Source organism: Mustela erminea, chromosome 9 (genome assembly GCF_009829155.1).
Source record: "Mustela erminea isolate mMusErm1 chromosome 9, mMusErm1.Pri, whole genome shotgun sequence".
In the NCBI taxonomy this organism is placed as follows: domain Eukaryota; kingdom Metazoa; phylum Chordata; class Mammalia; order Carnivora; family Mustelidae; genus Mustela; species Mustela erminea.
In genome coordinates, this window is record NC_045622.1 from 454,371 (window position 1) to 467,374 (window position 13,004).

The following is a 13,004-nucleotide window of genomic DNA, read 5'->3' on the forward strand; positions in this document are numbered from 1 at the left end:
GGCTTAGCTAGTCTTTGGTCTTTTGTTTTCATCACGATAAGTGTAGTCTTTAGTCCCAATCCCCTGGCCTCTGGAAAGCTTTCAAAATGTGTTCCTGTCTCTCCGTCACAATTTCAAATAAGTAAAATTATTTAATATGTATGTTCTAGAAAGGCACTATGTAATCACGTTCCAATACTTTGTGTGCATGACGCAAGAGACCACCAAAGCTACTCATTTTTACCAGGACACTAGTGCCATAGCCCAGTTCTCCCCATATAATGGCAGAAATATCAGTTCAGGAATATTTGTTGGTTTGGAGATGTTGCAGGTAAGGTTTTTATTAATGTTTCTTATTTTATTTTACATTTCCACTCCAATGTTTTCATACCCCTATGAACTTAAAAGAATTTCTTTTCAAATGATAATGTATGTCATATGTGTCCAGCTTTATAATTTACAAGCATTATATAGTTAACTCAGGAACTGAATTACTCAACAGAGCAACACTAATTATGTGAGAAATCTACCAGATGCCCCAATATAGAAAACTCAAATGTTGTTGGTTAAAGATTTGAGAATTTATGTTTAATTCTCAAAGATCATACATCTCTCTGGAAAGTGCACAACCTGGGCAAAGTTTACAACTTAATGTACATTAATGCACATTAATTAATACTCTTTGGTGGCAAGAGGACCTTATTGTTGCCAGATGGTTTCACACACACGCTCTTGTGTAATCTTCTAAGTGAGGGACATCAAGTAATTCTCTCGAGTCTGAGAAATGTTCAGGGGCAGAGCCAGGATGGGCCCTTTCCCCTGTTCCCCCCCAAATCTCTTCTCCCTTTTGTAATTCTTACTCCAGGTGATGCCACCATCGTCCTCCAGATTTCCCAGTGTGTGTCTCATCCAGGCTTTGCATGGTCCCCCATCCCAGACAGTAGACCGCCCTAAGGGCACTAAGTGAGCCTCGGCTGCACCCAGGACTCTTCCCTCCTGCGGCGCGTGTCTTAGTCCCTCTTCGGGGTTCCCGGCGTTAGCCCCGCAGCATCCTGGGGTGTTCTCTGAGCTGCCGCTGCCTCTCCTAGAGCAGAAGACTGCCCCTTCTGACCGCTTACACGGCAGATGATGACAAGGGCAGCTCCTAAGCACACTTCCACTGACAGAAAGAGTGGAGATTATGAGTTCTTGCAGTGAGGATGCTGCCTTCCACCGCTGGGACTCATGGGAGCCTTACAGGGACTGAAGTACCCTTCCGTGTCAGGCCGCAGTCTGTGAGCTGTGAAGAGAGGCCCGCGGAAAAGCCCGTAAGTGCTGGCATGCAGTGACCCCGTGCTCTTGTGTTGCAGAACAGCCGGCCGAGAGGCAGCCTGTCCCCGGGGGTCGGATCCAGGCTGCAGAGGAAGTACTGACGGACCGCAGCGGCGAGCATGACTGTTCTCGCGGCCATTGACAATGGCCTGTAAATAGAGCATAGATTTTCGCATTTGTTAAGGATTTAAATACTACAACCATAAGATAAAGGTAAATCATCACATGAGTAATGGAGATAAATTGACTAGTTTACATTTATGCTACAAGGTTATTATGTATTTTATTGATAATACGTTTTTAGTGAAGGGAAATGCTTCATTGTTTTTAGTGAGCCTGCTACTGAAAACACATTCATTATATTTGAAAATAAAACAGGGTATTTTGTTATTCAAATTATGTATTAGCTATAGTTGTGAAGCTTTGTTTTTCTGAAATTCCTAATAAATTCTATTAAATTTTGGTACAGTGGTGTAAAAAGTTCATGATTAATAATACCCCATATAAACAGTAAAGCCATCTAAGACTTGGAAGGATCTCTGTACTTGGGGGTATTACCAAAGGGTGTTACTTACGAAAACCAAAAGAAACTCCTTGTATAATCATGAAACTCCTTCTATGATTTTAGAAGTTTTTTTGTGGAATTATGATAATCTCATATATCTTTTTACTTCCCCTCACCCATTTCTACTTCAGGCTCTCATCTAGACAGTCCGCGAAAGCTGACAGATGGCATTTCTAAGTGTGGTAGACTGGCAGAGTAAAATCTGTCGTATCAATCCCATCTTAGGGGCGCCCAGGGGGCTCAGTCGGCTGAATGGCTGACTCTTGGTCTCAGCTCAAGTCTTGATCTCAGGGTCATGAGTTCATGCCCCGCATTGGGCTCCTGTTTTAAAAGTTTTCAGCTCTCCCTTTGGCTGCTAGAGGGACCGTGCGTATAAGGCTCTCTGTATCCTGAGTCCTCCCTGTTTGCACTAATGCCCAGACCCCTTGCAGGCCCCCAGCCTGCTGTCCCATGCCTCTCTGCCCAACTGCACACTGTCCCCGTAGCTCGGAATGCCTTCGTCAGCCTCCACTGCCTGAACCACGTTTACTCGTTCTTTTAAATTCTACTCAGGTCAAACGTCCTCTAATGTTTCCTAATAATTCTCTGCCACCTTTGTATAAATTATGTCCTTTGCATTCTGAACCACAATTATTTCTGTGTATGTATCCCTCTTCTAGATAAAGTGCTCCTAGCAGCTAACGGTTGTCACTGGTGTCTGTCCCATGAGGAAGTAAAGTGGGGGACACAGCGGCAGACCAAAATAACGAAGGAAAGGAAAATATTCAACTGTGCGATTTATCAAGACCCAACTATGTGCTAGGTGCTGCTCCGTGTATTAGGGAGACAGTAAAAACAAAAGTAATTATTTTCTTCTATCATGGACTTACATTTTAGTCGGGAATACAGATTTCCAACATAAGCAGCCGCCACCGGAAGGTTAGAAGGCACGGTGAACGGAAAGCTGAGCGTGGGCGGGGCGGAGTACCAGGGTAGACGTGAGCCCGCTGGGGTGGACAGAGACGGTGTCTGACGACTGAAGGGAGGGGAGCCAGCCCTGGCAGCCGCAGGGGAACAGAGCGGCCAGAGGGCAGGAAAGTAGGCTGTTCTCTTAGTGAGGACTGGGGAGCTGGCGGGGGTGTTGGGAGGAAAAGAAAGCGAACAGAGGATTGGAACAGGGCTTCCTGTCACCCGTGGCTGGTGGCAAAATGCATTTCCTACTCTGAGAGGTCCAGGGTGGGACCGAGACCATACCAGGGCTGCTGCTCCCTGGACCCATGTGGAACCACAAAGGTCTGGAACATAACCTTGGCCGCATATTGAAATCACATGAGGAACTTTAAAAAAATCTTGACGTCTGGGTTACCCCGGGGGGCGATTTGAGCATTGAGATTTTTTAAAGCTCCCCAGACAAATTATAATGAGAAGCCAAGGGTAAGAAACATGGTCTAGAAGCAATAATGCAAACAAGTAATGGGGTCGGGGATCGAATCCAGTCTGGGCGCCCTCTCCGGCCGGCAGACTTGGGGACGACCCAAGGGCAGCGACCATGCTGCGGACAGTGTCTTTCTGGACCCGCCTCGCCCCCCATCCACTGCAGAGGTGGCCATACATGTGACTGACCGGTACTGGTGGCCAGGAGAGCAGGAAGAGCTCCGTGGGGCTCCGCCAGGAGCGATTCTGGCTTCCCTCCTCACCAGCAACAGATGCAGGCTCTTCCCATTCCCTGCTTCCTGGTTTTGGAGTTCAGGACTGATCCCGCGGGGGTGTTGCTGCACTCTCAGAGTCTGCCCTGAGTACCGAAAAGCCCACAGAGGAGGGGACAGACTGACACAGGGCACCCAGCTTCTTCGCTCCACAGCATCTTCTAGCCACAGCCCACTGACCTCAGCAGCTCCCCCCACTGCCCGGCCACCGCAGGCATCGGCTGATACCCATGGGAACTTCGTTACCCAAGCCCCCTCCTCCTCACTGATGCAGGCTCTGCAGTCTGCACCTCTGTTGTCCCCTCGCAGACCCTCCTTCTCCAGCTCCTCCCATAGGGATAAGATGTCATTCTTGTATCCCCTAGTCCCACGATTCTTAACAGCGGCTGTGTTGTCCTGACTGATACAGTCTGATGGAGGAGACACACGTGGGAGATGAATGCGATTCTGAATTTCGGAAAAAAAGCTTCTGAGTTAGCAAAATGGATATCGCTCTAGAGAATGAAAAGGAGAGAAGAGCCTCCCAGGTCTAGATGAGACAGAACCAGGAGACAGGGAGGAAGCAGGGTGCGAAACACCGTCCTGGTAAGTGCCCCAATTATCTAGAAAGGAATTTCAAATAAGGAACTTGAAATACAGATGCTAAAAAATTAGGACTTATAACTACGCTCTCACATCTGAATTTTTAATGGAATTACAAAATGGGCATTTCCAAAATGGGAATTTTACCTTTTTGAGTAGAATGGTACTGAGGAAAGTGACACGAGGATTGAGGCCGGTGGTTCGGGGAGAACTCAGGCAGGCCTCACCAAATTGGGTCATTTTCTGACATGCCAGCCCAGTGTGTAGCTGCAAGGTTTGGGCAGCTGTGTGTCCGCTGCTGCTTCACATTTCCAGGAGGAGAGCGGGGACAGGACTAGCAGCCACAGGGACTAAGTGACTTCTCTGCTCTCTCTCTAGGACTGGACGCACCTGTTTGCCAGCACCGTTCCCAGGAAAGCAAGCGAGCCACCGGACTGCTCCTGAAGTGGTGTCCCAACCTGGGTTTGGAGAGCAGTGAGGTCCGGGCAGGGCTCCGGGGAGAGCCAGCTCTGCGCTCAGGTGCAGGAGACCTGGCGCTGCTCCCTGGGGTAGAGCACACCCTCGTCCCTCCCGGAGCCCCAGTGCCGGGAGCAGCTGCAGTGATAGAAGTAGACGTGAACTAGAATTGTCTGTTGATGAAACCTCTTGCAGTAACTTGTGAGGGCATTTTATAAAAAAATGGTATTTGGGGTTTTTTTAATTATCCATTTTGGTATAATATATAGTCCCAAAGTTACCACAGCCCCCCAAAGGGCCCTTGGTGGCAGCATCAGAGCCAAGGTTAGCTCTCTGTGTGGCAGAGGGAGGCCCTCCTGTGACCCTGGGATCACACTGTCTTCCAAATCGAACGGTTGGCACTTTGGGACTACAAAAAAAAATTTTTTTTTTACATTAGAAGGTAATGAATCAAAGTTAGAAATTGCAAGATTTAAGGGAGACAATTCTTGTGGCCTTTTAATGACCCTGCTCACTTCTGGTTTGCAGAGCCTGGCCTGGGAGGTGAGGGACCACACCCTGCCACATAGGGCACGTGCTGTTACTTCAGCCCAACCGACAGCCCAAGAGCCACGTGTTCGTCACGGTTGACAGAGGAGCGCAGAGGCTCAGAGATGAGCCCGCCCCCCGCCAGCCCGCCCCCCAGGGTCATGTAGCCGGTCAGTTGCGGCATCGTGGTGCACACCCAGGTCCGTCTGGCTGCAGCCCCCGTGTTCTTTCTGCCATGCTTTCTGGGGGAAGTGGGAACTACGGGACCAGTTAGGGAGAAGGGAAAAGGAAATGAAAAAAGGACGACAACAGGAAACATTTTGTACTTTCCTATTTGGGGAGGAGAAGCATAGGACTTAGGAAAAGTTAAAGCTAAGAGAAAAGTTAAAAATTCAGGTTTTAAAAAACAGAAAGCTGCACACCTCTACTAGTAAATATTCGGGGCATTAATTTACGCATCAAGGTAAAGTTTTGTGAATTGGGATATTATTTATAAAATGACATTCCAGTGGGCGAAGCAGGCCCAAGGGCTATGCCATGATTTCTGTGGAGCCTTCCAAGCACCTTGGATTACAACTCAGCTTTTTTTTTTTTTTAAAGCAAGGATTTGTACTTAGGTGTTACCATCGCTATACTCGGCATCAGACCACGTGCCAAGCCCACACCACAGCTGATAGTCCCTCTTACCTTTTATCTGTGTCCCCGAGAATGTCTCTATAAGCAAAGCTTTATTTAAAATAGTTGAACTCTGGTCGAGTCTGAGCAAACACACCTCTCTGGTGAGCTTAAAAAGCAGGACAAGTCTATTTTTCTAGTACTTGTACATTAGGACACCATCGTTTCGTAAACCTGTGGGGTGACCCAAATCCCGGCTCAGCACTGGCCATAACACCTCCAGAGAGGGGCACTGGGACCTTAGCGGAGCCGGGAGGGGCCACTGACAATGACAAAGGTACGCAGAAATTGTTGGGAATTAAAGCGGAAGAGAATATCTATAGAAGCGAAAACTAGTGACAATGTGATTCACATATAGACAAGGAAGAAAAATGCCTTGTCCACGCTGACTTATACATATTAGGAAAAAGGGACCTCTTTCCAATTGAGATGGTAAGTTTTCTCAAATTTGCAGGGAGATGAATTTCCTCTCAGTGGTGCACGCGGTGTAGGCCTGGTCGAGGCCGGGAGCCTTGCGTGTCCACTGCCCCAGCAGCCTGCGCCCCGCGTCTCCTGCCGGTTCTGCCCTTTCCAGAAAGGGGCACTGCTAGGACTAAGCCACCAGCATGAACATGAGCATGGGGACGGGTCCAAACACACAGACCTTGTGCACACAGGGGCCTCCTCACTCTGCGCCCTGAGAGGACCGGGCACTCAGCCCTAGTTCCCTAATGAAGAGAACCCGGGTTGTGGGGGAAGTGACTGATTCCAGGACTGTGCAGAGAGAATACAACATGGGCTTGGAGTAAGGATGCACTAAATGAAATCAATAGAAGCAGGACATTTCAAATGTCCCATCTGTCTGCAGGGATAATCCAGATCCCAGCAGAAACAAAATCAGGTGTGATATCAGATTACAGGCCAAAGAATAAACCAGAAAGAAGTCCATACTGGTACAAATAAATGATCCCATAAGTAGAAGGGGAGGAAGGAATGACTTCTTTACACAAGGGACCCAGTACATATGGAAGGGATGAGGACACGGAAGAATCACTGTTGGCCACACAGTTGTTGCAAACAAGACCCGCAAGCGGATGTCAAAATTATCTTGGAGGACAAACAGGACATCTACATCACCTCAAAGTATGTCCCCCAAAATATTTAATGACAAGGAGAAAAAGTCCTTTTACGCTAAGGGGACCTGGCAGATCTCACCCGTAAGTAAACAGTCTAGGTCATGATTACCATAAGAAAACATTTTGAAATCCTACTGTGACCCCTGATATCATGCGGTGAAGTGGGTATGACTTCACTTCAGTAGGGGGAAAAGCATCACACAAACTCAAGGGATATTCCACAGAATGCCCCACCGGTACCTTCTAGAAGCGTCAAGGCCATGAAAGAAAAGGAATAAGACCAGAACTGTTGCGGATGAGGAGAGACGAGAGGACGTCCAGTACAATGTGACAGAGTAATGACAGAACTGCTGCTTTCTTTACTTAGTTAATAGTCTTCCAAAAATGTTTGTGTCCGAGTTTTGGTTGTATGAGATGTTAACAGCATGGAAAGCTGGGACAGAAATACAGCCTCTGCAGATGATGATGAGGCTTCCGCAGTTCGCAGATCACTTCGGAAGAAACAGTGACCGGGCGCCTGTGTGGCTCAGTCCATAGAGTGTCCAACTCTAGATTTTGGCTCAGGTCATGATCTCAGGATCATGGGCTGGAGCCCCAAGCCAGGCTTTGCACTAGGTGTGGAGTCTGCTTATGATTCTTTCTTTCTCCTTCTCCCCTGTCTCTCTCTTAAAAAAAAAAAAAAAAGTTTTTAAAAACTTTCGAAATATTTAAAATCTTTTGTTGTACTGGATGTCCCAGTTTTGGGTTTAGAACAAATACCTCTATAATTCTATAAAACCTTAAAACATATACTTCATAATTTCTTAATGTATTAAGCACTTATGTACATATATGCCAGTTTAAAATGCATTATATAGAATTAACCATTGAGGTCATCTATTTGAAAGCCAAATTCCAAGTCAAGGTGAGGGATATTGCAGAAAAGCGACAGGTGGGGCACCTGGGTGGGTCAGTGGGTTAAACCTCTGCCTTCTGCTCAGGTCATGATCTCGGGGTCCTGAGATCAAGCTCCACATCGGGCTCTCTACTCTGCAGGGAGCCTGCTTCCTCCTCTCTCTCTGCCTGCCTCTCTGCCTACTTGTGACCTCTCTCTGTGTCAAATAAAATTTTAAAAAAAGAAAAAAAGAAAAACGACAGGTGCTTCCAGATGAGGCCCGATGGGCCAGTGCATCTTCTGGGGCAGCAGAGGTGAGTGCCGGGGACGGGAGGCCCTGGGAAGGGAACCTCAGGGCTCCTGGAGGCCCCTGGGCTGTAGCCTTCTGCACAGGGGGCTTCTCTTCCCCTCCACAGGGTTCCTGTGGTCACTAGCGCTCATTGGCTTCTGGCATATGTCTCATCAAAAAGTAAACACAACCCGTTTCGCAGGAGAAAATCCATTGTGCACTGATCGACTGAAAGGAAAGCCTACATGCCAGGAAAAATGACTATGTCTTGCAATGAAGACGCCTCCCCTGGAATGAGAGCTAGTGGTTTCTGGAAGCTTCTGTCAAAGGTTGTGCAGTGCTGCACATGAGCAGGATCTCCTCTCCTCCCGGCAACCCAGTGAGCCCGGAACCAAGTTGTGGGCACACTCTGCACGGAAGAGCTGAGTCATGTGCCCAAGGTCAAGGAGACAGGAAAGGACATCTCTGGGAGTGAACCAAGGTCTGTTTGACCTTAGTGCTCACTTACCCCTTGTCATGGGCAGCTGGCCTCGTGGCAGAGCAGAAGTCTCTAGATGGTTTTGGGGCTTATCTACAAGATCATAAACTTTTACAAGAAAGTGCATATGCCATTTGTATGGAGAACTGTTTAATTAACCACATGAGTGGGTAGGGCAGGTTGAAACTTGAGTTAGCTTCATAGACCCCAGGTGGAATGTTCTAGACAACCTGTGTCCTTCGTGCTAATGGTGTCACGCTGCTTACCTGCTAACTGGATTCCAAACTCCTTGAACTCTTGGGTGAGTTCAGGAAGAAAGGAAGAACATGGATGAGCTGGTCTAGGCCTGCGTTTCCCAAGCTTTCCCAGAGGAAAGATCTGGAGACCTTCTCCGAAGGTTACCCTTGGAAATCCCCTCGCCTTTTCCTGTGTGGCAGGCCATGACTGCCCCTTGCCCCGGCCGCTCCCAGCAGTCTGTGTGGGGTTTGCTCTGGGGGCCGGGCGGCTGTTTTCCTGCGGCCCCTGCGAAGCCCAGGGTGTCCGTGAGCGCAGAGACCGCGTCGGAAGGGATCGCACTCCAGCACCTTCCCCGAATGCACATGTGCTCAGGTAGGACACGTGCCCTTTGAGGCCCTGTCCGTGGGACAGGCCACAGCTGGAGGAAGAAAATGGAGCTTGGCCTCCTAGGGACTCGCTGTAAAGGGACTGGCTGTGGACTCTGCTCTGCTGGGAGAATCAGGAGATTCTGCTGCTCTACGGGCAGAGGGGAGAGGACGCGAGGCCTGAGGGAGCGCAGTGGGACTGCCGCTGGGGCCGCGCGTGGCCGGAACCGCCGGGGTGACTTCCTGCACTGTCTCAGCTCGCGACTCAGTCATCCTGGGCCACCCAGCAGGCCCTTAAATAACGGGAAGTCCACAGTCAGAGAATCGGTTTAACTGTAATTTCCTATCTGCCATAATCCGCTGTAAAGCTAGGTCGTTACTATTGAACCCTTGGCTCTGCGATTTCTGTAAAACCGGTGTGACGCGCCGCCCTCTAGTGGCTCCAAATCAATGGCCTTCGCCCCACTCTCCGAGCCAGGAGCTCCTACTCTAAAAACGCGGGTTTAGTGCTGGGAAGTGTGTAAACCTGGTGATTCACAGACCTGTACCCTGGGGATAAAAATGCATTATATGTTTATTAAAAAAACAAAACGCGGGTTTGTGTTTTTGAAACTCCGCTAGCCGACCTGTAGTACGTCGCTGCTTTCAGACGGAGTGTGCAGCAGCACAGCAGCCGCGTGTGACGCCCAGTGCTCGTCACTTCACGCGGCTCCTTCCGCCCGTCAGCCGGTGACCCCAGCCCTCACCCCCTCCCTTCTGTGACCCTCAGTTTGGTTCCCGGAGTCCAGAGTCTCTCACGGTTTGTCTCCCTCCCTGATTTCTCCCCCTTCACTCTTCCCTCCTTCCCCTGCGGTCTCTGCTCTATTCCTTCCGTTCCAGCTGTGAGTGGCACCGTAGCATGCTTGTTCTCTGCCTGACTGGCTGACTTCACTCCGCAGGATCCCGTCCAGTCCCATCCACGTTGCTGCAGAAGCTGGGTGTTCGTCCTTTCTGATGGCCGAGGAATAGTCCCTTGTGTATATGAACCACATCTTCTTTACCCGTTCGTCTGTCGCAGAGCATTTCGGCTCCTTCCAGTGTGGCAGTTGTGGCCATTGCTGCTATCAACACTGGGGTGTGTGTGCCCCTTCTTTTCCCTCCCATCTGTATCTTTGGGGTAAATGCCCAGTAGTGCAATTGCTGGGTCGGAGGGTAGCTCTATGTTCAACTTTTTGAGGAACCTCCATGCTGTTTTCCAGAGTGGCTGCACCAGCTTGCATTCCCACCAACAGTGTAGGTGGCTCCCCACTCTCTGCATCCTCCCCAGCATCTGTCATTTCCTGACTTGTTAATTTTAGCCATTCTGACTGGTGTGAGGTGATATCTCATTGTGGTTTTGATTAGTATTTCCCTGATGCCGAGTGATATGGAGCACTTTTTCATGTGTCTGTTGGCCATTTGTATTATCTCATTTGGAGAAGTGTCTGTTCATGTCTTCTGGCCATTTTTTGATGTGATTATTGTGTTGAGTGTGAGGAGTTCTTCATAGATCTTGGATATCAGCCCTTTGTCTGTAGTGTCACTTGCAAATATCTTCTCCCATTCTGCGGGTTGCCTCTTTGTTTTGTTGACTGTCTCCTTTGCTGTGCAGAAGCTTTTTATCTTGATGAAGTGTTTTTTTTTCCCTTTGTTTTGAACTTTTAGTAGTTCATTTTTGCCTTTGTTTCCTTTGCCTTTGGTGACATGTCTAGGAAGAAGTTGCTGCATCTGAGCTCAAAGGCGTTTCTGCCTGTGTTCTCCTTTAGGATTTTGATGAATTCCTGTCTCACATTTCATCCATTTTGAGTCTTTGTTTGTGTGTGGTGTGAGGAAATGGTCCAGTTTCATTCTTCTGCATGTGGCCTGTCCAGTTTTCTCAACACCATTTAATGAAGAGTCTGTCTTTTCCATTGGACATACTTTCCTGCTTTGTCAAAGATTTGTTGACCATAGAGCTAAGGGTCTATTTCTGGGATCCCTATTCTGTTCCATTGATCTATGTGTCTGTTTTTGTGCCAGTACCATACTGTCTTGATCATCACAGCTTTGTAATAGAGCTTGAAGTCAGCCCCCCAGTTTTGGTTTTCTTTTTCAACATTACCTTGTATTCAGGATGTCTTCTGGTTCCATAAAAATTTTAGGATTGTTTGTTCCAACTTCATGAAAAATGTTGATGGCATTTTGATAAGGATTGCAATGAAAGTATAGATTGCTCTAGGTCGGACATTTTAACAATATTCTTCCCATCCATGAGCATGGAATGATTTTCCATCTCTTTGCCCCCATCTGCCCCCACTCATGTTCTCTGTCTCTCTCTCAAATAAACAAAATCAATGAAATCTCGCAATTTGCAAAGACATAGACAGAGCTAGAGGGTATTATGCTAAGCAAAATAAGTCAGAGAAAGATATGCATGTGTGGAACTTAAGGGAAAGAAACAAAGAAAAAAGAGGGATAAACAAAAAGCCAAACTCTTCCCTCTAGAGAACAAACTGATGGTTACCAGCGGGGAGGGGACCTGGGATGGGGGACCTGGGGGGTGGGGGAGAAAGGCACCTGTCTTGATGTGCAGCGGGCGGAGAAGGGAAGTGTTGAATCACTGTATTGTACACCAGAACTAATACTGTATGGTATGTTAACTTACTGGAATTAAAATTTAAAAACTTTAAAAAAAATTTAAAAACTTAAAAAAAAAAAAAAAACAATGCTTGTTGTTTTCTTGTCTTGGCTTTTGTAGGTAAAGCTACTGTGAATGTGCGGTGCAGGTTTGTCCGAGGTGGTCGTTCTGTCTACTTCAGATGAGTTCCCGGACGTGGAATTGGCAGATCCTCATGGTAGTTTGTTTTTAATTTGGGGGGAATTGAATGTTAACTAAACTTACTGTGGCCTTCTTTTTATAATACATAGATACATGACATCATTATGTCATACACCTAAAACAATACAATGTTATATTCTACTTATATCTCAATTTTTTTAAATGCTAATTACAGCCAATAAGGTAGCTTCCCTTACTAATCGCCTGCCACCCAGTTTGAAAATCAGTGGCCTCTGAAAACATTTTTTTTATTTGAATGTATCATTATAGAGTATGGTTCATGATATCATTCATTCTGAAAGTAGAGATGATCTAACTTTTTCTCAAACAGTAAGTTTGCAAATACAAATAAAATTCCCTGTACCCTATGACTGATAATTATGCCAAGTAAATATACTTCCTAATTTAAACGCATTTCACATGTATAATGTTACACAAGTCTCTCCTACAAACCTCTCTACTTTTAGTCTTCAGAGTTTAAGACTGAATTTCATCATGTAAAGATAACAAGATACTACAATATGTAGTAAACCTTATGGTTATAATAGGAAAATTTAACAAAACACTCTACATGACAATAAGGACATTGTTAAATTGCGTACATTCATATATGCTTTTATACAATCATACATTATATAATCATTAAAATCACATTTTTAAAGAATACTTAACGGGGACACCTGGGGGCTCAGTGGGTAAAGCGTCTGCCTTCAGCTCAGGTCCTGATTCCACGGTCCTGCCACAGAGCATTGGCAGTAATGGTAGTAGGATTTCAGGGGATTTTTACTTTATCCTAACAAATTTTTATATGTTTTCACACTGTGTATTTCATGCATTTATTATCATTTTTATCAGGTAAGGTCCAACCTGTAAAAGTGTCTGAGATTGTCCCCTTTGGTCAAAGTGTACAGGAGAGGAGAGCGGGCCCCGCCAGGCCTGGGGCTGCAGGTTTCCCGTGAGGCCGAAGCCCAGCCCGCAGAGCAGAAGCCCCACGAGGAGCTTGAGTCCACACGCCACAGGGGCACCTTC

The 13,004-nt window shown here is 47.1% G+C and overlaps 1 protein-coding gene across 8 annotated transcripts in view; it reads left to right on the plus strand.

Moving 5' to 3' along the window:
* The window catches only part of CEP126 (centrosomal protein 126), a 69,976-nt gene that overhangs the window by 52,205 nt on the left and 4,767 nt on the right, over positions 1 to 13,004 (plus strand). For 3 of the 8 annotated variants that reach the window (XR_004289230.1, XR_004289224.1, XR_004289225.1), the window contains 3 exons: positions 1,329 to 4,125; positions 4,501 to 5,306; positions 11,895 to 11,991. Coding sequence is in view for 1 of the 8 variants with exons in the window: in XM_032358696.1 (XP_032214587.1) it covers positions 1,329 to 1,391 (63 nt within the window). In the remaining 7 variants the exon portion in view is untranslated. The other 5 variants (XR_004289227.1, XR_004289226.1, XR_004289228.1 and 2 more) reach the window with 5 other exon arrangements.